Here is a 23,855-nt window from a genome sequence, read left to right as displayed (position 1 = left end):
TAGCACACGTTTGCCAAATAGTTGAAGAAATACGTGCTACTAGCAAGGTTATGTTAGTTGACAAAAACTAATTAAATAAAAACTAAAATTGAAAAAAAAACACATTTTAATTTACGAAATTAAATATAAACAAAAATTTTTAAAATAAAACTGAAACCACTTGTTACATTTACTAAACTAACAAGAATTATAACCAAAATGTTCTTGGCCATTAATTTAACACATGAGCTTTTGGGGTTGATTTTAAATGAAATTTCAAACGTAAAGTAATCCCTCTTTTTTTCGCGTCAATTTGCCTCACAAGTATTGGATATCATGTATTTTACATAAATGCTAAAACGTCTCTTACTGATGACAAGTTTACTTTCAGGTAATCGCATACTAGCAGATTAAAAGTAGCACTAGGAGAGGCGGTGGGGGTGGTGAGGGGAGGGGGGTGCATTGCTAGTCGACCAGTACGCCGCTTTTTGTCTTTCAAGTATGGACATGAGTTTACTAGTATGTGGACCTTAAGCTGGAAATCAATGTTATAAAATGCATGCTAAAACGGCTTTTCACACATGCATTGCTTAAGTAAATGATAGCGCTGGCTTGCAACCTGCAGGCAAAACAACCCTGCCTCGAGTTTGACATATTTGGACGTCCCACCTGTCAATCAAATTTGGCCGTATCCAATTGGTCGTTTTCTCCGATATTATCATTCCATCTTCTACACTGGTCCACTCTGAGCTCTTCGCCTCATCCGCCCCTCGACATAGAGCCCCGCTATTTGCAAGTCCGACTCCGAATCTCTCGTTCGTCTCCTCCAGACAAAATTAGACACAGTATCCGGAATTTGTGATCATTTTAACAGTAATATACATCTATCAGGACGCGTTTTGTGTCAGTGATTCGTTTTGGATGAAATTGGACACCGCTGATGTTTCTGGATGCGTCCGAGTCCTCCTGTGGGCCGAGCCGCGGAGGGATACATCTCTAGAAGCGACAATGTGGAGGCTGCTAAAATGTCGACTTGGAAAATGAAGTCGCTGAAATTTCAGTAATATTAAAAGAAACAGAGTCATTGCTTAGTTATGGTTCGTGTCAGAGACGGCTTTTCAGTTTCGTGACGAGGGCAGCAGCGAGGCGGCGGACTGTTTCAATCTTGGCTTTCCTCATCTTCCTCAAGCCCACTCTCCGGAGGAGCACGGAGGGGGCAAAGGATCCAGTCCATAACTTTGTTTTTTCTCCTCTCCGGTCGTTTATTTCTCTTTGTTGGATGCTACAAAACTGAGCCAAGGTAAATATGTCTTCTAAATACGCTCTCATATGACGTCAGCGGGGCTTCAACAGTACTTGTCTGTCACGGTGTTGTGGGAAGAATAAGTCAAGTTTTAAGCGCATTTTTTTCCAAGTTGTCTTTTCACAGAGAAAACAGAATGTCTGTTTTTCCTGCGAGGTGACAATTTCGTGTGTTTTTTTTTTTTATACCACGACGATGTTTGGGTTACATTAAGAAAAGTCGTCTTTGGTTCACTCGAGTATGCTTAACCTTATAGCGTATTAGCATAGCGAGTTAGCAGCAACCCCCCTTCTCCCTATATTGATGTCTGCTAGTGTGTCGAGTAAAATCTGTAAAATTGTCTCTAAACAACACTTTTACACCCTTCTCTGAAGTAAAATACTGTTACATTTGTGTGTTTCAAACCCAAATGTTATTTGTGTGTTTGCCTCGTTTTGAAATTCTCTGTTGAAACTTTGCTGACCGGCTCTTTGTGTCGAATCCCTTCCCTGAGCAAAGTGGGACCAGCAAGGCAACAGGTTTGGGCTTCGCTTCTTTTCTTTTTTTTTTTGCCTCCAATGTTTGGATACGGTATACGTTTTCCATGTAAACGCATGTAGTACTAACATAACACACTAGCTTGTGTCAATTAGAGGGTTACACTTGTTTCTTGCCAACTTGTCTCAGTTGTGGGCTGGCTGGTGTGGGGGTGCTCAAGCGTTAACAACTTCCATTTGTTCGGAGAGACCCCCCCCCCCCCCCTCTCCACCTCCCTATTTTGACCTCAGACCACAGAAGACCCTCGAATACTCTCTCTGCATATGATTACCATCAATATTTTGCATATTAACGTGCATGCACCTCATTCACTGTTTTTGGCTACTATTTGCCTCTTAAAGTTGAAATCATTGTTCAAGTATGATAAAAGTGCGCAACATCATGCAGGTGCCTCCAATTCATATCAGTAGTTTTATAATGCAGTGTGAGTGTCATAATTCAACGATACAACATTATTTATTACGGTCAAGAGTATGTTCACTCTTCTACTAGTTGTAGAAATACTGGGGATGCACCACTACCACTTTAGATAGAGTTCAAGTCATTGCATACAAGTACACAGAGTGCCATTACTTGATAATGTCATGCATGGCATTATGTCTTGCAGTTTTGATGAAAATCTGTTTAAATCTAAGCAGAATGTTGTTGGGAAACTCACATTTTAATTGAAGATGGCTTAGGGCTGACTTAAAATGAACACTTTTTACACACACACACACGCACAACCAAATATTGTTCAGAACATACACATCTTACTACTGAATAGATGATTTCAGTTCGTATTTTTTTCTCAGAGAAAGACACACACAATTTCATTGTTTTTTTTTTAACTTGTATAGTGGTAACTTAACTTGAGAGCATAAATTTGATACAGCAGTGCGGGGTACTCAAGTCACTCATAAGGGGATTATACACTGTTTATTACCACATCCAGCCGAAGTTTGCTGTCAAACTAAACATAAAACAAAGATAATTACATGTTTTTTAATTAAAGCATCTATAGTAACCCCACCATATATTGGGGTTGCGTTTTCACTGGGGCCCTTCACAGTTAAGTGTTATTCCGTTTTTTGTTTTTTTGGTTTGTTTTTCCATTGCTCTTTCTTAATATATTGTATGCATTTGTATTGTTTGAAGTAAGTTTTGAAAGTCCCCTAAATGCTATAAAAACCTGACAATACTTAAAGTCCATATTTGAACAAAAACGTAACGACACATGTAGACCGGCAATATAACAATACTCGCCGACGCATGACACTACTGCAATTTACTGACCCACTTTGTTGTTAAACTCTTCTTCGTTTGTATTTATGACTGGATTATGTGCCATCACCCCCACCCCTCCGCACTTTCCAAAGCATGCGCACAAGAATGCTCTAGAATGATCTGGAAAGGATTAATGGCATTTACATTCATGACAATGGGGAAAGATGATTTCTGAAAAAGATTGTTTTGAGTTATGAGCGCATGGGTCATGGAATAGGTACATCAAGGTACCACTGTACTAAAGTCTCACTTGAAAAACTCATTCAAAACTGGGAGGGCAGGCAGTGAATCAGTCAACAGTTCACATCCAAACACAGGCATACGTTTGTGAAAGAGAATTCTGACTTTATTTTGTTGAAATGATGGCTTTTTATTGCAATATTTTCATCATTCTTATAAAAATTCCAAATTTCTTTGATTGTTTTGGCTTTGTGTTGGAGCCTTTTCTTTGTAGTCTACATTGTTTTAGGCTTAAAGCTTATTCATGCTCTGGTGTTGTATTTTCCCTGAATTCATCATGGTTGCTGCTGGGAAGAAAAATAGAAATGCTGGCCAAATGTGAAACAAGCCACGGTTTTATGATTGATTTTCTGCATTTGTTAAGATAGGATACACCTCATTTTATGGTGCAATACTATGACTTATACTCTTAAATAAGCCTCTATCACCAGAGGTGATAAACCAGAGTATCATGTAATAGTCATTGTTTTGGAGTATTTATTTATTTTGCTATGATTGATGCATCAGATGCTCAATGCACCCTTATCGCATTTCATACCTGCTTTTGTGTTAGTATCAGTCTTTGGAACTTTCACAGGCATAACTTGATAAAATGTCATATTTTATCTTGCGCTAACACAGTAAATGTTGTGTAGGGGGTCTCTTAAATTATGATAATTAAAAAGTTTTTTCCCCCCTGGGAGTGCAGAGATGTACTGCTAAGTAAAATTTTAAGACAAACTTGACCAAGTTTCTTTGGCCCATATGTTTTATAAAATACAAAAGAATAGAATACAATACAATGGTCGGGTTCCAGCTACAATCTTGCTCGATCTCGCCCTTCTGGATCAATAATCTAATGCTGGGGTGCAAGGGTGTGCTCCTTGAATAATAATTAATTATGATGAATCCTGGAATGTGCCATGATTGGAAAGATAAACATAACATAAAGATGACAAGAAAATCACAAATCAATAATCAAGTAGACTACATAGTTCAACTGTTCCATTACGATCTATTTTGAGAGCTTGGATGTATTGAAATTATTTTTGACATTCTGATGTAATTGTATACATTGTCATATTTGTAATTTGTCATGTTATGGAAAGTTCATTTATTTTTTGAAAACCACCCCCCCAAAAAAACCTCCCAACAATATTTATATGTTGAGAAAAACCCTACGAAAAAAACACTACTGTCAAGAGGAAAAATACCTTTTGAAAATATCTGGTGTTTAAAAAAAAGCCATTTGTTGGAATGTATATTGTTGTTGTGCACATTGTAATGTGCAATGATGTCCGCATCCATGCCCCCGCGACATTGCGCTGTAAAGGCTTATTTGTGGATGATGCTACTATGAAGTATCGTTGATGCAGTTACATGAACATTTTGTTGTTCATACAATCCAAGCGTTGCGAACCAATACTCTCTTGGAGTCTATGCTTTACAGCTGACCATCTGTTTACGGCGCTTGTAATTGTGGCATAAATCTAAGGTCATACTGAAGAATAGCCTTTGACTACAGCACGCAGAATGGCTGGGTTGGGGTTTGTTTCCAGGTTAAAAAAAAAAATTGTAATTTCTTCTCATGCCGATATTAGTGAGTGCAATTTCTTTTGATATTGAATCGATGATGTGTTAACCATCCTGACCCTCTGACTGCAGTGGCTTGCTGAGACTGAAAGGGCAAGCGAACAGCAACAGAGAATGACGACGGTGGGGACAGACAAGGAGCTCAGCGACTTGCTGGATTTTAGTGCGGTAAGACTTCTCTAAACACTTTAATTAGCGTTTAGGGGGTTGGTCAGTTTGCTTGTTCAGATTTGAAGCATTGCTGAGTTTACTTGATTGAATGTGTTGGTTAAATGTCTTGATTTTACATTAGATAGTGTGAGTTTTATGTTTCTTTGGAATGATGTTTACATGTTCATTCTTGTCATTTCAGATGTTCGAACTTCCAGTTACAAATGGCAAGAATAGGCCGACAGTAAGACTGGCCAGCAGTCAGTTTGGTGGTTCAGGTAAGTCCTAAAACAACTTAGTGTTTTAGTTGTAGTAGTTTAGCTTTGTTTGCTCAATTGTTATTTTGAGAGAAAGCATCTAATGGTCATGCGGGTGAAATGACATTTTTGCCTTTCTTGACTTGTTGTAACATACTAAATGATGTGCCCTTGTTACCACCATTTACCCCCCCTCTACCCAGTGAAGTTTATGTAACCCAAAAAAATAACAGCTCCTGTTCTCCATGTCGCTTGGATGGCTTTCTGAATTGCACATTATTTGATCAAACCCCAAGCATATTGCCACATTATTTTACATTATGTAGATCACGAGTCATTTCCTCATCCAAATCTTGGATTTGTCCTTTCCATCACCTTGTCAGCTGTTGCCGTTAAATCAAGAAAGCCACAAAGGCAGAAGCGGTGGGGGTTGATGGGAACAGGCCAATTAATCACCTTTGCTGACTCTGGGAAAAACATTGCCCTGTTCTGTTGTTTTGCAGCCTACTTTTAGGGGTTTTCTTTTATGTTTACGGGAAACGGTAACATTATGTCCATTTGTTTGTAGACAACCTTGTTTTGGGAATCAACATGTTTCAAGTTTTGGGAATTAACATTGTTTTTCGATATACTCTTGCATTTTCATCTGATTTTGCAAGGCCAGGATGATAGTTGTGACAATGTAGTTTGTATGTGATGCTTTTTTTTTTTCCAATTCAATACAATGGAGTCACTAAACTTTGATTTTATATACTATTATGCAGACAATTTGACAAGGCCAGATTGTTCCCTTTTACAATGGTTGTGATTCTCAATGTGGGTGCCACTCGTGTTACACGGGCTCTATCTAGTGATATGCAAGGAATCACTTAATTGAATGAAACGGCATGATTTTAAATTGGCATAATGATTTTTTTTTCCGATCCAGTACATGTTTTAAGTCTAGGTCAACTGTATTTAACATATACCACAATATAGTTACATTTAATCGTTTTAAAATTGTTTTTAAACATAAATTTGATTAAAAAATAAATAAAATTAGGTGCCGGTAACTTATGTGCAATTTGTTTTAATTGAATCATTAGCATCATAAGCAGAATTTTCTTCCTGAGAAGTGCAGATTTTGCAGGTACATGGTTTGTGTCTGACGCCAGCGATATATTTTGGTGGTGATTACAGAACTAGTTATGATTTTAGGTGGTACCTTATTTTAAAAAATAAATATAAAATGACAACCACTGCATCGTGGAATTTCTTCCTTGGCCTGTCTGCTTTTCTATTGCGATTTATTATTACCTCTTCCCGCAGCCTTCAGTTCTCTATGAGTTCAGTAGTTGGTGGATTGATAACAGGATATTGAAGTTAGGATGAAAGACGGCAAACAAGTATTGGGTGAGGAACAGGGGTGTTTCCTCTATTCATGTCAGGTTTACTTTTTTTTTTTTTGTGACGACAAGATGCAAGCTCACAGCATGCAAGACAGGCATGTTGGTGTTATCAAGCCACTGGCTGTCCGTGGCATGTGAGAATGATGCTAGGACTGGGCTGTGGGGAAAAAAAATCTCAAATTTATTGTGGATTGATATTGAAATCAGGATTAATAAAAATGATTATTCGCTGATTTAAAAACTTTGTATATACTCAAAAAATATCATCATTACGCTTCATTCTTGAACACTATTCTTTTTGTCAAGTGCAATATGACTGTATACATAAAATTCAAGCCTGTTGCATTTTCATTCTACTGCTGCCACACCTTTTGCTGCCTTGCATCTTTGCACACATTCAAACCACGAATAAGCATTTACCTTATTTCTGTATCATATTTTTGTAACTTATTTGGCTTTTCTATTTTTGATTTCACAAGTCTTAGGACTTACTGGGCCACCCCATGACCTTGGGTAACGTATTTTGTGCCATATAATGTGGAATTCTTTAAAGAACAAGTCAAGTCAAATTTATTTATAAATCCCTTAAAAAGAGAAACGTCTGAAAAGGATTCACATGCCCACAGTTGACAAATAGTAATGACATCCCTTGATCTTAACCCCCAGGAGGGTGAGGAAAAACTTGAGAAGGGACCACATATGGGGAATTCCCTTTCCAGGCTGCAATGAATGCAGAGTCCAGACAGTGACTTCCAATTCGGTCATCCTCACCTAGCACCCTGCAGGACAGAGAACAGAAGTGGCAGTCAAACAGGCCAACAACTAGTTCAGCTAAATGCAAGATAGAAAAGAAGCAGGAGTCTAAAAGGCCAATGAGCAGCTCAACTAAATGCAAGAGTATACAAATAAGTCTTCCGTCGTCTTTTAAACATTTCTACGAAGGTAAAAGCTCCAATATCCATGAGTAGGGCATTCCAAAGCACTCGAGTCCTAATAGGAAACGCTCCAGAACCTGCAGGCGTCTTTTTGGCTCTTGCAATCACTAAAATACCAACCCTTTGTGAAGGAACGTTTTGGGTACCACAAAATCATTGAAATAGGAAGGTGTGAAGCCATTTTAAGTTACCATTAACATTAATACATTACATTCACAGCATATAGTGCTTTTCCATGTATTGCTGAGACTAACTCCTCAGCTGTTTACCACTTCTAGATGGATGATATACTTTGACAAACAAGCAGTACTTGTGCGTGCCGTGACCTTCCAGAAATCATTTCTGAATACTATTCAGTAGTCGTGTGATTTCCAAGTCTAAATGCAAACAGTCTTTCACTCTTTCTTACAAATGGCCATGTTGAGGTTTAGGGTGTGTGGAGGTTCCACTTCTGTGGCTATGGCAGTTAGGAACTCTGAACCAGAATGTGAATTTCTTGTCTTCTTTGATCCAAGTCACCACCGTGCCAAAGTGGTTCCTCTACACTTTCATTTTTGGTCTCTGGAAACCGAGAACATTGCAATATATTTTTGGACCCTTTATAAGACTAAAATGCTGAAGTGTGAAGTGTTATATGAGATTACGTTCAATTCTGTGTGTGTAGCATATTTAGATTAAGTATTGTCAGTTCACGGTACAAAAATGTACGAATGTAAAATGTCTCGTTTGACGATGCAGAACACAAAGGATGCGGTAGATACAGTATGTTGGGGGTTGGGGCACACAGGGCTGTTTTAGAAGCCTCTGGTGACTCACAGGTTAAAACAACGAGGCATGTGTTACTGAACATTGTTCAGTATTTCATTAACAGCCTTAACTCTCTTGAGGTTTGACATGGATATGACTTCATGCTTTGTTTCTGAGTGACTCACTTTGCAGCGGGAAGGGGGAAGGTGCATAGACACAGTGAATTACAAGAGCGTGTGGCAATGTTCCTGTTCAGACTAAAACTTGTCTGCAAGTTTGGTCATTGTATGGTAGAATTGGACTCCTGAAGCCAGTGAGTCAGGCGGGCTGGCTGGCTGTTTGCAGTATCTCTTCCTGTGTAATTATAGACTGCCCATGCCTGAAGGGGCGTTGCATGCTGGGAGGAGTTGTGCAGTAGGGTAAAAAAAAAAGGCTGGTGTTCTTCATCCTTTGTCCAATTTTGTTTGTAGTCCGTGCTGGTCTCCACTTGTCGCAGTTTTCTCACTATGAAGGAAAACTGGCATATATAGAAGGGATGCACCGATACTGCTTTTTTTTTATTATTACACCTTGCGGTTGTGGTGAAAATGTTTTATTTGAATCAAATGTGGCATTGAGCAATGAGCAAAACAAAAGGAAACATTACACTTGTAATCATATAGTGTAGAACTAAAACCATTTTTTAATACTGCACAGAAAGACAAACACATTCACTTTGATTTACAAAGTGTACCTGAATGCAGGTAACACAGCCATTGCGTGAGTTCTAGTGTAAAGTGCAGGATACTTAATGTACATGCCTTTTCCATTATGCATTCTACCCCTCAAAGCTTCAATGCCTAGATCAGCCTACGAGACAAATCTGGTCTCTGCTGCCATAAAATCCTGCCGAGTCTCAGTCAGAGCACTGGCAGCACGACAGGACATATATTACAATATCACGCTATCCATTTTATGTGATCATTGGGTGAATCTTGTCAAATCAAGCTGCCAGGGGAGGCGGGACCGGAAAACGTGTCCATACTAGCAGTGTTACCATAGCGAAAAGCCCCCGCAAAAAAATCTAACATGCTGTACTTTTTATTTAGGCATCAAAGGGCGCCAAATTGCCGATCGTGACTTTTGTCAAATTACAGCCAGTTCTGTCGTCCAAGCTGCAAGATTATTTGTAATGGCAAATTGGGCCAGTAACGCGGCTAAAACCTGGTAGTCTGATGCAGGCATTTGAGACCAGAGTTGATTCTTGAGAGCTGCTGAGATATGATGAGATGATGAAATCTGTTGTTTGGGCTGGATTAAAGGCTCACATTTAGCATTCAAGATCCCATTAATATAGAATAATCCCTCAGGTGATCTCTGCTTCTCCCCTGCCACAAAACTTCGGGATATCACATGCATAGTTAGGTTTAGTGTGTGCTCATTATAGAGACAGGAAAATGTGTCTTTTCTCAAACCATAGCAGAGCCTGTGTATAGTAGGGCTGAACAATTTTATGAAAAGATTGGATTGCAATTTTTTTTTACAGATATGGTGAGTGTGATTCAGTCCACAGTTTTAATCAAATCAAGCTTCAGTGCAATATTCAATATGGACTGTTAACATTTACAAACATGACAGAAATTCGCATCATACCATCAAAATATTAAAAGCTGTTACTCTACTAATGCAGACACTAATGAATTCAGTTTGAAATGTTAGTAATTCCGAGACTTATTATTGTGTCGATACAAAAACTAAGTAGTCCGTGGTGCAAAATGGTGCAAATAAAAGCAAATATCATGTTAGCTTAGCGCCTAGCTTTCACAAGCAGCCGGGAAAGCGAATACTAGGAGGATAGGGGACACGTAACGTCAACACGACGTTTTTATAACAAGCACCGTGTCAAAAGACTTTTTCTTGAATGTCAACGAACCCATCAGCTCACAGTTACCTATTGAAAATAAATTTTCTTCCTCAATTATTCCGCTTGTGTTGTGTGCGTGTGTGTGTGTAGATCACTGTTGTCACAGCACCCTCTGTACTGTGGACCCATCATTCTGTTATACTGCTGATCCTGTCATGAGTCTAGACCGCCTTCACACCCCCCCATCATCATCCCGCTCCGCTTTTTAATTAGACAACAAAACCAAAATATGAATATTCATAGAGGTAAGCTTCATTAATATGCACAATTATGCAAATCAGTCCGCAATTAAGCTTGAGCTTTCCCCGAGAGATTCGATGTTGTAGTTCAAGAAGAGATTGAAGGAAATAGGGCAGGCTGGGACCAACCTTTAAAATCAGTCATTTCAAACACATTCATCTCTTTGAGTGCCGGTGTGTTTTATTCAGGCATAACATGTCACTTATATAAGATTTAGACCATGTCGGGCTATTAATGGCTGTTGCCGGGAAAATATAAAGACGTGGAATGGGTCAGTGAAGAATACTGGGAATCATTCTGGGACTCTTATATTGGATGTTAATTATTCAGACTTCCTACAGCTCTCATCCATATGACAACACCGTCTCCTCACAGACTGTGTGATAAGAGCTTTCCAGTAAAGGTTTCAGCAGCTTCAATAATCGCCTTAAACCCAGATCAAATTCATCGTCCTCTGAACATGGACTTGTTATATAGCAAGACGAGATGCCTTTCACAGTTGTTGTGCTTGTTATATAGTTGTCGTTCCCTAACCTATTGGTATCTCTCTGTATATCAGGTGCTGATGAGAGGAATGGATCCAGTCCTTGGGGTTCCGGAGAGCAGAACAGCCCATCATTCAGCCAGGGGAGGGTAAGAACGTGCAAGCTTTACTTACAGCATTGTTCACACTTCAGGGCATGGTGCCCAATTTTTTATTTTTTATTTTTTGGGTTTTATGTATAGTATTATGAGACTTCTAATGTGAAGGAAACATGTCCGTCATGTGACAAAAGACGACGTCGAGTGACTCATAGAAAAGCTTATATAACACCACATTGTTTACGGGAGTAAATATGGTCCAGCATGTAGGAGCTCATCTTTTTATCATCCCATATCGACAGAGGAGCGATGGTCGAAATATTTTAGGGAAATGAGTCGACGATTTTCAATCTCCTAATTTCATGGAGACATCTACTAAAGATGAAGTCGCATCATTGCCCCACGTAATAAATAAAGCGTCTGCGTGGCTGAATTAGTACTCCTCGCCACAAATGTCGACATGCTCATGTTTAGAGTGGGACAACAATGTTACTCGAAACAACTTTGCAGATTCTCGGACAATTCCAAGTAGCCTTCAGGACAAAACAACCGCAGAGTGCATATTCGGCTTTTGATGACATATGTGTCAGATGATTGTGTACGGATAAGGGTCATTTGTCATCTTGTGAGATATGTGACTGGAGATACAGTACATGCCATCAAATCAACACTTTCACTGATTAATCATTTCTCCAAAACAACAATATTAACTGCAGAGCAAATGATATACGTATATACTTTTATTATAAATGGTTTATTATAGTCATGTCGGAAAATAGGCTAAAATATTGATTGTTTGAAAGTAAAATCAGACTCGTCTAAATGTCTTATTTTGATTCGGATTCAATCCGTCTGAAAATTTGAAATTTTGACAATTTTAGGTCTCTAAACGATTAATTGATTCTCAACGATAATGACAGAATAATTTGATTATCAAGTACTTGTCGATTATTCATTGCCCCTCTAAAATATATTTTTTAAGTGTATTCAAATGTCAAATGCGAAGTTGTCCCCATCGGATGAAGTGATGGTAAAACCATCAAGTTTCAGATGATCGGTATCGAATGAAAAAGATCAGATTTTAGGAAAAGCAGTCTGTTAATTTTATATATTATTTATATTTTTATTATATTTCACACTGTATCATGTTTCAGCTTTGTGAGGTGGAGTAAAAAAAGACGAGAGACAGTAAAGGGCGCGCTTTTTCTTCATGCATTGTCATTGGATTGGAACTCAGTATTGGCAGATACTCAAATTCACATGACTAGGACTGCAAAAAAATGTGATGGGGACATCCCTAATTAGATATGAATAACACATTAAAGTAACCACGTGTTATGTTTCTTTGGTGTTGATGTTTTAGATGCGATCCATTACACACCAGTCTCTTATAAGTCAGGGCATCATTTGTCAAGTTATTTAAACTACTAATAGATAATTTATATAATCAGGCAGCAGTAGTTCCCAATAGTAATTAAGAAGCCATGTTTATTAAATGTAATTTTGGTCAAATGTAATTGATCACCTTTTGCTTTAGGTCAGCCTTCATGCTGCTTTCACCGGGTATTGGAATGCAGAGAGAAAAGTCTGCGAACATGTGTTTGTGGTTGTTTTTTTATTTTATTTTATTTTTTTATAAAATCCCCATAAGTTTGTGCCGTCTTCTCTTACAGTGTTTTGGCGAAGAGGGAGGTTACAGTGAGCAAGCTGGCATTGCACCTGGCACAGTGTTTGGTGCAGGGATTGCTGGTAAGTGTGTTCAAATTGAATTTAGCAGCTGAAGAAGACCTACACACCAGCTGTCTTCACCCTCACAAAATATCGGAGTAATTTCATCGCACATAAGACACAGCCACTGCAACGTACATATTTATGGATTCATTCCATGTTGCTCTGCCATTCACATACATGCGGCACTTAAAGGCAAACCGTATTCATGCTCAGGTGGTGATGGATGACGGTAGCAGGATAATCAGGGAGGATGTGGAGGAGCACTGTGTTCCATTCTGTGTGTACAACACTGAGGTGGGCGTGTATGCGGGGTCGAATGGGGTGCTGGGGTTATAAAGGGCACCCATGCACAAACAAGGCTTTCCCATGGGATTACATTGGCCTATAGCTCTCCTCTGTTTAACTGTCAGGGGAGGGGAGGGGAGACGGGCACAATTGCCCCTGAACCATTTATAATGGCTCAATTTGTTGTTGTTTTGCTCTCCGCAGTCATAAATACTGCACATCATACACAATTCACTCGGCAGATGCGAGGCGTTCATACGCAGACAGGGCAGTTGCCAGACTAGGATTTAATGTTGACATGAATGCCTAATTTTCCCCATAATGGCCTAATTTCATTTTGCGTTCTTGCTACAGGGAAGGCTGAGAGAGGGCCTTACTCGTCATTTGCAACGGAGGTAAATCTGTTAGCAAGACAAACCTTCCCTCTTTGCACTTTTAGAAATTCATGTACTATTTTGTTGCACATGAACCTTTATTTTCCTTTGTCATCCGTTGTAGCCGGGCTTTTTGCCCAGTGAGATGGCCATGCCCAGTCCTGATGCCCTTTCCCCGTCTGGCGTGAAGCCCACCTCCCAGTTTTATTCCTCCTATGAGGGCAACAATTCTCGCAGACGACCCGCACAAGATCCCATTGGTAAGATTTGAAAAGACCAATGCTTTGCATTTCAGTGAGATAACAATTTTCATCAGATCAGTACGAGTTTCTCTATTCTAATCTCAATTGAAGTGGCTGTCTGTAATCACTTCTCCTCTTGATGTTTTTAAAGTACCAGGAAGTTCTCACTTCTCTTTCCTCAAGTGAAGCAAAAACACTGCAGGTGCCGTGGTTGATTTTTCACATCAGATAAGAACATATTATAATTCAGTGGCAATCAGTTGAAGAGATGAAACTATATGAACATTTCATATCACAGTGACAGTGAGAAACATTTTTTTACATTTATCAGTTGCATCATGATATATCTAAAATGAAGATTAAAAAAGAAAATCACAGGTAGAAACACGAAAGCAATACTAAAGTATAGTTTCATGCATGCAAGACCCCACCAAATTGCATCAAGTGACTAGGATGACAGTGATGTATCTAGCTAACAGTAAACTTGCCTTGGTGTACAATTTTGTGTGGTAATGAGTCAAAAGATTTGACGTGCTGATTTGTATCGAGAAAGCGTTTCCTCCTCAATCAGTAGTCAGATGTCAGAGGGATTTGCATATAAAGTAAGGCTTGCGCAAATGAAACATCTCCAGAGTGTGTGACTGTAAAGTCAGTGTTTTCCAATCGTGAAAGCTTGTGCTGTTTGACCCTATATTTGCCTCTTTGTTTTTCTTCTTCCTGTCAGAAGTCCAGCCAAAAAAGATCCGGAAGGTGCCCCCTGGCCTGCCCTCGTCGGTAAGTGCTAACATTCAGCATTGCGTCTCACTCAGTCCATGGGAGTCACTTTTCTCAGCTCTTGTACCTTTTCATGTGCCATTTGGCATCTCTGGCCTGTTTGTGGCTTGCAAAACTGTCCAACTGCAGCAATGGCGTGTATTCAGCTAGCACAGCTGTGTATCAGCACCAGTCATTTAAAGAAGGAAAAGTGGGAGGAAAAAGCCACTCATTGAGCCAGTCGCTCATTTGTAGTGTATTTATAGTGTGTCATACTTTCAGGCCCTTCTACTTTGTGACCATATTTCCTTCCCTCTGCCAGGCGCATTTGTGTAGATCACTGAGGGAAATTCATACTCATTTTTCCCCTCCCAGTCTCGCTCTCTGATCGCCCGATTTCCTCCCCTTCTCCGGTTCTTCCTCGCCACCCCACCATCGCCTCAAACCCCGCAGCCCCTCCCACTCGCCGCCGCGAACAACAGCTCTCCCCTTTCTCTCTCTCTCTCCCTCCCCCACCCCTCCATCCCAGCTGCCAGTGGAGTTGGACGCTATCCAGGATTCGACAGATGGTTCAGTAATTAGGAGTGCATCTCTCCTTCCCTCTTCTCCACTAGCCTCCTTTTCCTCTCCTTTTTCTTTCTGCTTAATCAAATTACAGCAGAAAACTCCTTTGCGGTTGCAGTTGAGTTTGACTTGCATCAACAGTCATTTCGATTAAGAAAGCTGTTGGTAAAATGGTTCTTGTGGATCGGTATAACTTCCAACTGCAGCCCTTGTCCTGTGGCCTTTCAGTTATGTGTGCTAAGGATTCAAAACATTCTATTGGACACCCTGATACTTAAGAAAGCCTTAATCAGTGAGAGCCAGAATAAGGCATTGTAATCAAGTCATAAAATCAAGCATTTTAAGATTTATTTTCCCTTTTGCTGTCAGTAATTACTCAGCATCATGGATGTATTTGAAAAGAAAACAACTTATCTGGCCAACCACACATGGTGCACAAGACTTTTCATCATCATTATTTCATACAATAAATTAAGTTTTCCTTCACTGAATTTTTTTGTTTGTTTTTAGGTTTGTCCCTCAGCCGAGGATTTTACCAGGGACAATGCTGGCTACTCTGCTTCAAAGGCAGGAAGCATCTACACACCACCATTCTTCATTCAAGGTTAGTTCAATCAGGAGTTGGCACAACAACCTCTATTTGTCCATTGTGTTGAAGTAATAAAAAAAGTTTGTGTGGCCAAAATGAGAGTTTAAAAATGTCCCGTCTTTTAGAAAGCAGCTTACCATTTCACCCTAATGGGCAGACTCAAGGTGCTGTGCCATGTGCATGGTGCATCACGGTTGGATGAAGTCATCAAACTAATGTGACATGTCTCATATGTGCCTTTTATTGTCTTTTCATCTCCTGTGGCTGGTTATCCCTCACCCCTCTTGTTCCTTCCCCCCTACACGGCTCCCTCCTCTGTCTCTTGATGCCCCCCTGACAGAAGGCCTCCACCCGCCTTCCGATCCATGGGGTTCTGCTGGGTCGATGGTTCAACCTGGTTATCCTTCCATGCTGGGTAACTCCACCCATCTGAGCCAGCATGGTCCCTTCACTGCCATCAACCCCCAAGACAGACTGGTGAGTCTCCACAGTTAATATTTAGAATTGTTTTTTTATAGTCCCTTTTTGTGTTTTTTTTTTTTTCCTACATTTTTTTTTTGCGAATTTGTGTGCTTGTTCTGTTGACATCCTTTGCTCTCTGTTGCGCCCCAGAAACGTCAACCGCTGCCACTCTCACCCCAAAATTACCCCCTACATGGCAGCGAGGTCAACGGCAACCATCCGGCTGGCTTCCACTCTGGCTCAAACAGCTACGGCATTCCCAGTCAGACACCCTCTATTGCTGGTACTGTTATGGGGGAAACCAAACTTTGTCTTTATGACATCATATCGCAGACTTGGCACTTGGTACATTTTAATCAGAAATTAAAAACATTTCTCCTCCTGTCCAGCCAATCGGGGAGCACTACCTGGAAGTTCTGGGGATGAGATTGGGAAAGCACTGGCTTCTGTAAGTTGTGCAAAGATGCAACCTTAATTTTCATTGGTCATCTGTTGTTGTATTTGATCATCCTGAAAGCAGAAATGTTTGTGTACAGATCTATCCTTCAGACCCAAACAGTAACGGCTACTCTTCGTCCCCATCTACCCCCTCCGGCTCTCCTCAGGCCGCTTCAGGTCAGTAATCCATTCCTGATTTAACTCTAAACTACTGAAAAGAAAGACTGCATTCATCCGGATGCCCGTAGCCTCGTGATAGTTGGATATAGCATTTAAAATGCAATTTATTGGAATTTTCAACAGTGGGGACAGTGGTCCTCTTCTATAAAAATGCAACACAACACTTAACCTTCAAATGATCTCTCAGACCCACTCACCATCCAAATATAACTTATGAGGGAGGAAGGGAAAGTACAGTAAAAATAAAACAAGGGAGGGGTCACTTCCCTATTTGTCTTAACAATTGGTCCATGAGTGACATCATCACACACCAAATATCGTAAGTGGCACAAGATGAAAGAGGAGAATGTCAGTAGAGTGAACACTTGAACTGAGTTAATGACATCATACATATTTACTTTGCTTTTCTATAATTTGGGGCAAGTGAGTTCATAAAGTATTTGGCCACTGGAACTCCCGAGTTGATGTATTTTGACGTGAATAAACTATTTTGACTCCACCACAGGATGTGCCTCCCAGTGGACAAGGTCATCTGGGCAGGCTACACCTTCACCTAACTTTCATGGTGGAATCCAGGGCATGGTGAGACCTTTAAAATGATTGTGTACTTTTTTTTAACCCTATATGTCGACTGCGTCATTGCGCTTCGTCATCATCTTCTCTCATGTTTGTCTTCCCTCTTCTCTGCAGTCTAATAAACTAGAGGATCGCCTGGACGAAGCGATTCATGTTCTTCAGCGACATGCCAGTGGACAAGGTGGACCAGGACTGGCTGAGATGCAGAGTCTGCTGGCATCCGGTTTGGGCTTATCTTCAGCTTTTAGCAGTGCAGCACTCGGCCTCACCAGCCGCTTGCCTGGAATGGTGAGATTCATTAATGGAACTGCAAAAAGCTTTTGCTCTTGAAACATGGTCTACATTGCTCTTAAAGGTCTCCAACCACCATGAAGATGCTCCTGGGCTGCCCTCTAGTGGAGGACTTGGGCACCACAGTTCCTCATCTGCCCTACAAGGCTCTCAGCCTGAAGGGTTCACTAGTGAGGCTTTCTCTTTTCTTTTTCCTTCCTGTCACATAGATCCAGGGAGTTACACCTTTGTTCCCTTGTTTTATCTTTGCAGGTCTGGTGAGCAGCCTTAATCGTTCCAGCGACATCAAACGAGAGACCAAGGAGGATGATGAAAACTGCTCTGTTACTGACAAGTCCGAGGACGAGAACAAAGAGCTGAAAGATCTTCAAACAAGGTGTGTTTTTTTTATTGTATGACTTGTAAGTCCACATATTAGTACAGGTTTCATGTCAGGGTATCCCTGTATTACCAGGAAATATTTTGACCATTGTCTTAATCGTGAATCATCTTTAGTTCCATTTTGTCTGAAACGAGATATTTTAGAAGCAGTGTTTCCCAACATTTATTGAACCAAGGGACATATTTAAATTAGAAAAAAAATCAGCACACCACCTAAAAAAGCTGCACAAAAATTGAATCGCAAGTTTATTGTTGCCCTCTGCCATCTAGTGGAAGAATGATTCCTGTAATTGTTTCTAGGCATGGGTGCCTTTATTACCAGGAATCGAAACATGCACTCAATGGTAACAATTGTCAGTACTTTTGGGTGTCTGTTTATGATAATAATTGTTAATTTATTCAATAATGAAATATAAACCATCTTTAATTTATTTTTCAATATATAAACCTAGACTCCAAACAAAATCATATGAATTCAAAAAAAGCCAAAAGAGAAGGAGTACTCTAACACGGCACAATAATTGGGATTCACTGCTTAAGAGGACGGAAGTAAATTGGTAAAACAAGTGTTCTTATTGTGAGTTTAATTTTTGGTGAAAGGAGTTTACAGGACATTCATGAGGATGTTCAAACTAGAACATTAGAACTTCTTAGTCTAAAGTTCCATATACAACTTTTAGGAACAATTGCATGATTGTCTGAAAGCTACATTTGTCTTGAAAAGTTTCTGCTTCCCTAAACTGTGCCCACAATGTTGTTTCCTTCCCTCCTCATCTGCCATTGGCTAGTCTGATTGATGAGGATGACGATGAAGATCTACCAGTGGAGATTAAAGCTGGGCGGGAGAAAGTGCGGAGGATGGCAAACAATGCCCGCGAGCGGCTCCGCGTGCGGGACATCAATGAGGCCTTTAAGGAGCTGGGCCGCATGTGTCAGCTCCATCTGAACTATGAGAAACCGCAGACTAAATTGAACGTGCTCCAACAGGCCGTTAACGTTATACTCAACCTGGAGCAGCAAGTCCGAGGTCAGTGGGTGTCCAGGGAGGGAGGAAGGAGGAAGTGAAGGAGGGGAAGGTCTTCTTGACGAGCGAAACTATCACATGGCTTCGTGTTCCTGCTTGACCTATGTAGTTATAATCCATGATTTTGTTCAATTATTAAATAAATGGCCTCAGTGACCATTGTAGCATTCCATACTGTAGTCCATCCTTCAAATGTCATCTGAAGTGAGGACAGGGAATAAGGACATGAAGCTTTGTGATTGTTTTTAAAAACACCCCCATTCTCTGGTTCTGGTTCTTCTGTGGTAGCACATGCTGGATGTGTGAGTGTGTTGTGATGTAGTATGTGTTGCCATTTACCCCTTGTTTAGTATATCCTCATGCATTTTTCCATGTCAATCTGCCTCTCCCAGTTAATTAACACATTTGTTACTTTGGCTTTTTACAACTGGCATAGTGGCTTTGTATATGTATCGTTTAGAAAGCACACAAGCTGGACACGTGTTGTGTGTTGCCATACGTATTATTAACCTGCCACAACCTTGAAGTGACGCATGTCCTTGCAACGTAACCACGCTCATTATGCTGCTTTGCTTTTGACTTTACTTTCCCCATCCACACCTCAGTCCTCTTTCAGCTTATTTTTTACAGATGGCAACCGTGACCTATTCTTCGCCTCTTTCCCATAAATACATTGACCTGTGATGTATTTATCACGATGCTTCCACTGTCTTTTCTTTGATGTGCTGTAGTCGGCAGAGAGCTTTACTTCTCACACCCTCCTCATATCTTCTGTCCCTCTTCTGGAAAAGTTTTAAGATCCCCTCAACTTCCATCCTGGACCTCAGTGACCCTTCACAATTAGATTTTGTTTATTGAACACGCCGCTGTTTATTAGGACATGGCCTCTAAAAACAAAAAGAAGACACATCCGCCTGCTGCTCTCTGGCCCGGCCCACTCCACTGGGATGTTTCTTCATCTCACCTGCAGGAAGGATCTTTGAGCATTTAGCAAGAAAAATCCTCCAGCAACAACCTGTCACTGCATCTTTGATAATATGAACGTGAGCGTAGATTTAAGTGCGGTTCTGATTTGGGTTTGTTAACCAGCCCCGCCAACCGCTCTCCTCCTGGCTGCAGCGTTGTCACAGTGACCGATGAGAACCTGACGGCCGAAGAGAAGGAGCAGAGGGAGCGCGAGCGGCGCCTAGCTAACAACGCTAGGGAGCGGGTGCGGGTGCGAGACATAAACGAAGCCTTCAGAGAGCTGGGCAGGATGTGTCAGGTTCACCTGCAGAGCGACAAGGCCCAGACCAAGCTTGTCATCTTGCAGCAGGCCGTCCAGGTCATACTGGGCCTGGAGAAGCAGGTGCGAGGTAGGTCGGCCAATTCAGTCTGACGTGACGAGTCTTGTCCACACAGACAGCTGAGCTTCTTCTTACAAGGGCCTGGGGCGGGGGGGCATTTCCTCTTAAAGGTCATGTTCAGCCTCTGTGTAACACCCACTTTCTCTTTTCACGCCTCTATTAACTGGACCAGTGAGGAGGAGAAAGGGAGAACATATGAGGAAGGAAAGATGTCCGCTTTCGTCTCATACTACTACTCCTTGTTTTTCTGTCTCGCTTTTTTTCCCGCCTTTCCTTTCCTTTCTTCCCCTCTGCTCCACTTGTGTGAAGTCCACACTCGTCATTTATTGAAGTTGCCCTAATCGTTGTTTATGTGCCTTTTGTAAAGAGCGTAATCTCAACCCAAAGGCCGCCTGCCTCAAGAGAAGAGAGGAGGAGAAAGTGTCTGTCGTGGACCCCCAGATGCAGATGGGCGGAGGTCTCGGAGGTGATGGACACAACCCTATAAGCCATATGTAATTCCAAGGTTTGCTTTCATGGTTACCGATAACAGTGGTGCCTGGTGTCACATTCTGACCCTATGATAACCGTGAGCAAAAATACGACCTTTCCGCAGTATCACGGACTTGCAATTACAACTCTGAAATCTATTAATTTAAAAGATACAAGTAAGTTATTTTTCCCATTGAATATGCCCCATAAGTATGCCCGTAAACATGGAAAGAATAAACAATTGAATTTTCTAAATAAAATCAAAATGTTCTACAACAGCTATTGGGGCCAAAACAGATTGTCATTTGAATGTACTTCGATAGAGAAAATTGGAGATGGCGATTTCACGTGAGCTCGATCACGAAAGAAATGGAACTCGTGAGTCCAGATACCACTGGTAATTATTTTTTACATATGTTTATGCAGATTTACCTAACGTATTTCAAAATATATATATTTCTCTTCCAGCTCCTGTTAACTAGCAGATGTTTGAAGACGTGGCCTTAATGCACCCCCATGTGGTTTTTAGAAGGCACACGGCGCCTCATCACTGTCAAAAAGGGGCCACAGCCTCAAACAAACGTAACAAGCACATTTGTATAGAACAAGCGAGAGAGAACCGTGTATTCATATTTACATGATTTGACTCAAGGACACTGAGGTGGGGAAGTTCTTATAATCATGTTTTTGTAAGACATTCTTAAAAAACAAACAAAAAAAAATCACGCTTTACATGTTGGGAACAAACTTGTTTGGATCAAATAGTCCTTTGGAATCAAGCAAAGCCAGGATTTGTATTATTGTTCTAATATGTGGCATTCCCACCTATAAAAGGAGCTCTTAGACGCATCTTGCGATAGATTGACTGAATAGTCAGAAAGGGGACAAGATTTCGTTCTTGACTTTTTTTTTTTTTTTTTTAAATACATTTCTTACTCTGTCTGTTGAGCGTAAATGGGGCGTGTGTGGTGTTTCTCCCTCTTCTAAATTGCGGATCCTGCGGGGTCGCTGCAAGTGGAACTGACCGACTGCCCGAGGTAGCAGCACCACTGAGGAAAGACTCATCTCCAGAGATAAGCCAATCTCTATATGCGGAGCTTCCGTGGAAATAAAGCTTCTCTCTATCGTTGCGCCACACACGTTCGAGGTGTTAGCAGCCATCCTGGACGGTCCGGTCCCAAGAGGACTTTTTTTTTTTTTATGTTAGCAGAGTCATCCTGCAATATGTTTTTTCATTTGTTTCCTGTTCTTTCTTCGATATCCATCACTTCAGAATTTGTTCTTTGCAGGAATATTTTTTTTAATATAGAGGAGTCTCCAGCTGTCCTCTGTGATTGGACCAATCAGGTCACATGTTATTGCAAGGTGGTTGAAAACTTCCAATGACAACCTCATCTCCAAAAGGTTGCGTTGTGGGGGGAAAAAAGAGTATTAAAAGGGATGGCAAGTTGTAAGGCTACCTTCTTGACTTTTTATTTACTCGATTGCCATTGCTTTTGACTTGGTTGCTCTGTCATGAGAAGTTATTGTTATTATAATTTTTCCATTTTGAACAACTGCAAAGCCTCTTTGTAACGATCTTCCTTTTGTAGAATTGGTTTGTGTTTTTTTGTGTTCTTTGTACGATAGTTAGCAGTTAGTGTTTGTTTGTTTTTTTCACTTGGAATGCTCTTTCTTTGTTTACTTTGTTTAAATTGAAGACCTTTTTTTTAGATTGCGGGAACAAAGTGAGTATTTTTGTGTTGTGCCAGGTGCTTGGAAATGTTAGAAATGACAAATTCTGGCTGTATTGTCACATGTTGTGATAATTATTATATATACATTTTTGTTTGTTTGTTTCTGTGCAAACCTGACGTTTTTATTTGGATTTCTTTGCTTGTGCCAGTTCAATTGAAAGGTAAACAATATGTCGTCAGTCTCTACTTGTGTAAGGATATGATTCATTTGAGTTGTCGCCACAATCAACTTTTCAATGTTATTCCGCTTCATTATGATATCATTCATCAAAACAAATGCACAAAGGGTGGCCTTAGTCATTTTCTTGACTTTGGGAGTTTTGATGACGGTTACTCACCAGTGCCTGAATACTTCTGTTACATGCATATACTGTATTGATGTTGAAACGTTGCTTTGAACGGGAGTCCAAGAACATCAAGAATTTATTGATGGGACAACTTTGACACTGAATCCTACTTAAACCTTTTATTTACGGATTTACTGTATTTGAATATCAGCTTGTCCTGGACTGTCATGTAAATGTATGTGCAGCTGTATGATGTATCAGCTGGAAAACCAATAGTTGGTTTACTTTTGTGTCATCTGAAGATCATGCCCTGTGGAATAACCCGTGAGTTTATTTTCATCGAAAAAGAATTGTTCTAATAATGCAAAACATAAGGACTTGTTTTTATGTAAATGTTTTTTTCTACAGTGTGCGAGTATAAAAACAATATTCTTTATTAGAAGACTTTGTCATCCTCAACAAAATCTTGCTACATACAGCTCTTTCTGTCTTCATAAATATTTGAGGGCAATATCTATGTAGGCTTTGTCCTCAAAGTGCCTCCAGTTTCCTATTTTTATATATAAAGTAGATATTGAGAACTGTTGTGTATATAACAGTAATGTAGTAATAAATGTGCCATTTTTAATATCAGAGCTCATTGTCTCATTGATTCATAAAACTGAACTCGACAACACTTGAAATTTTATTGCAGTCACATGTGGACCGATAAATCACATCAAATCTTATTCCACCATTAAGGTAAGCAATAATTTGTACACCTCAATTACAATAAAAATATGAAATACTCCCGATTGGATGCAAATATAAATCTCAACTCAGACACGGTGATTGCATAAGTGTACACACCCTCATCCATCAGTATCGGTTGTGTTCAGAATTAACCATTTACATTCACACTCCATTTGAGCCAGCACGCACCTGCTACCATTTAAAGTACCTCTAATTCACCCTGAAGTTCAGATTTATAATAATTATAATGTTCCAACCTGAGAACAAAACAATGTCTTTAAAATAATGCCATGT

At 40.3% G+C, this 23,855-nt stretch overlaps 1 protein-coding gene across 11 annotated transcripts; it reads left to right on the top strand.

The window, feature by feature from the left end:
- Window positions 1–740: 740 nt before the first annotated feature.
- Window positions 741–23,464, top strand: tcf3a (transcription factor 3a). 11 transcript variants are annotated; one of them, XR_015846118.1, is made up of 20 exons: window positions 741–1,279; window positions 4,970–5,065; window positions 5,250–5,325; window positions 11,077–11,150; window positions 12,773–12,848; window positions 13,470–13,510; window positions 13,614–13,749; window positions 14,456–14,505; window positions 15,559–15,652; window positions 15,978–16,114; window positions 16,250–16,382; window positions 16,489–16,547; window positions 16,636–16,714; window positions 17,223–17,299; window positions 17,408–17,581; window positions 17,649–17,754; window positions 17,837–17,960; window positions 20,079–20,344; window positions 20,508–20,829; window positions 21,275–23,464. XR_015846118.1 is itself a non-coding variant. In XM_088310740.1 (20 exons), the coding sequence occupies exons 2-19, from the start codon at window positions 5,012–5,014 to the stop codon at window positions 20,831–20,833; spliced, it is 1,857 nt and encodes a 618-aa protein (XP_088166866.1). In that variant the 5' UTR covers window positions 741–1,279; window positions 4,970–5,011; the 3' UTR covers window positions 20,834–20,840; window positions 21,275–23,464. The 11 variants fall into 11 exon arrangements, 8 of the variants coding, with proteins under 8 accessions (XP_088166866.1, XP_088166868.1, XP_088166867.1 ...); XR_015846119.1 differs by having other exon boundaries at window positions 20,109–20,344; window positions 20,508–20,840; window positions 21,275–21,294; XR_015846117.1 differs by having other exon boundaries at window positions 20,508–20,840; window positions 21,275–21,294.
- Window positions 23,465–23,855: the final 391 nt, after the last annotated feature.

This window comes from Idiotropiscis lumnitzeri, chromosome 12 (genome assembly GCF_059441095.1).
Source record: "Idiotropiscis lumnitzeri isolate Australia: NSW breed Sydney's pygmy pipehorse chromosome 12, RoL_Ilum_1.0, whole genome shotgun sequence".
Classification (NCBI taxonomy): Eukaryota; Metazoa; Chordata; class Actinopteri; order Syngnathiformes; family Syngnathidae; genus Idiotropiscis; species Idiotropiscis lumnitzeri.
The sequence above is the reverse complement of the archived record's forward strand: the minus strand, read 5'-3'. Positions and strand labels throughout refer to the sequence as shown.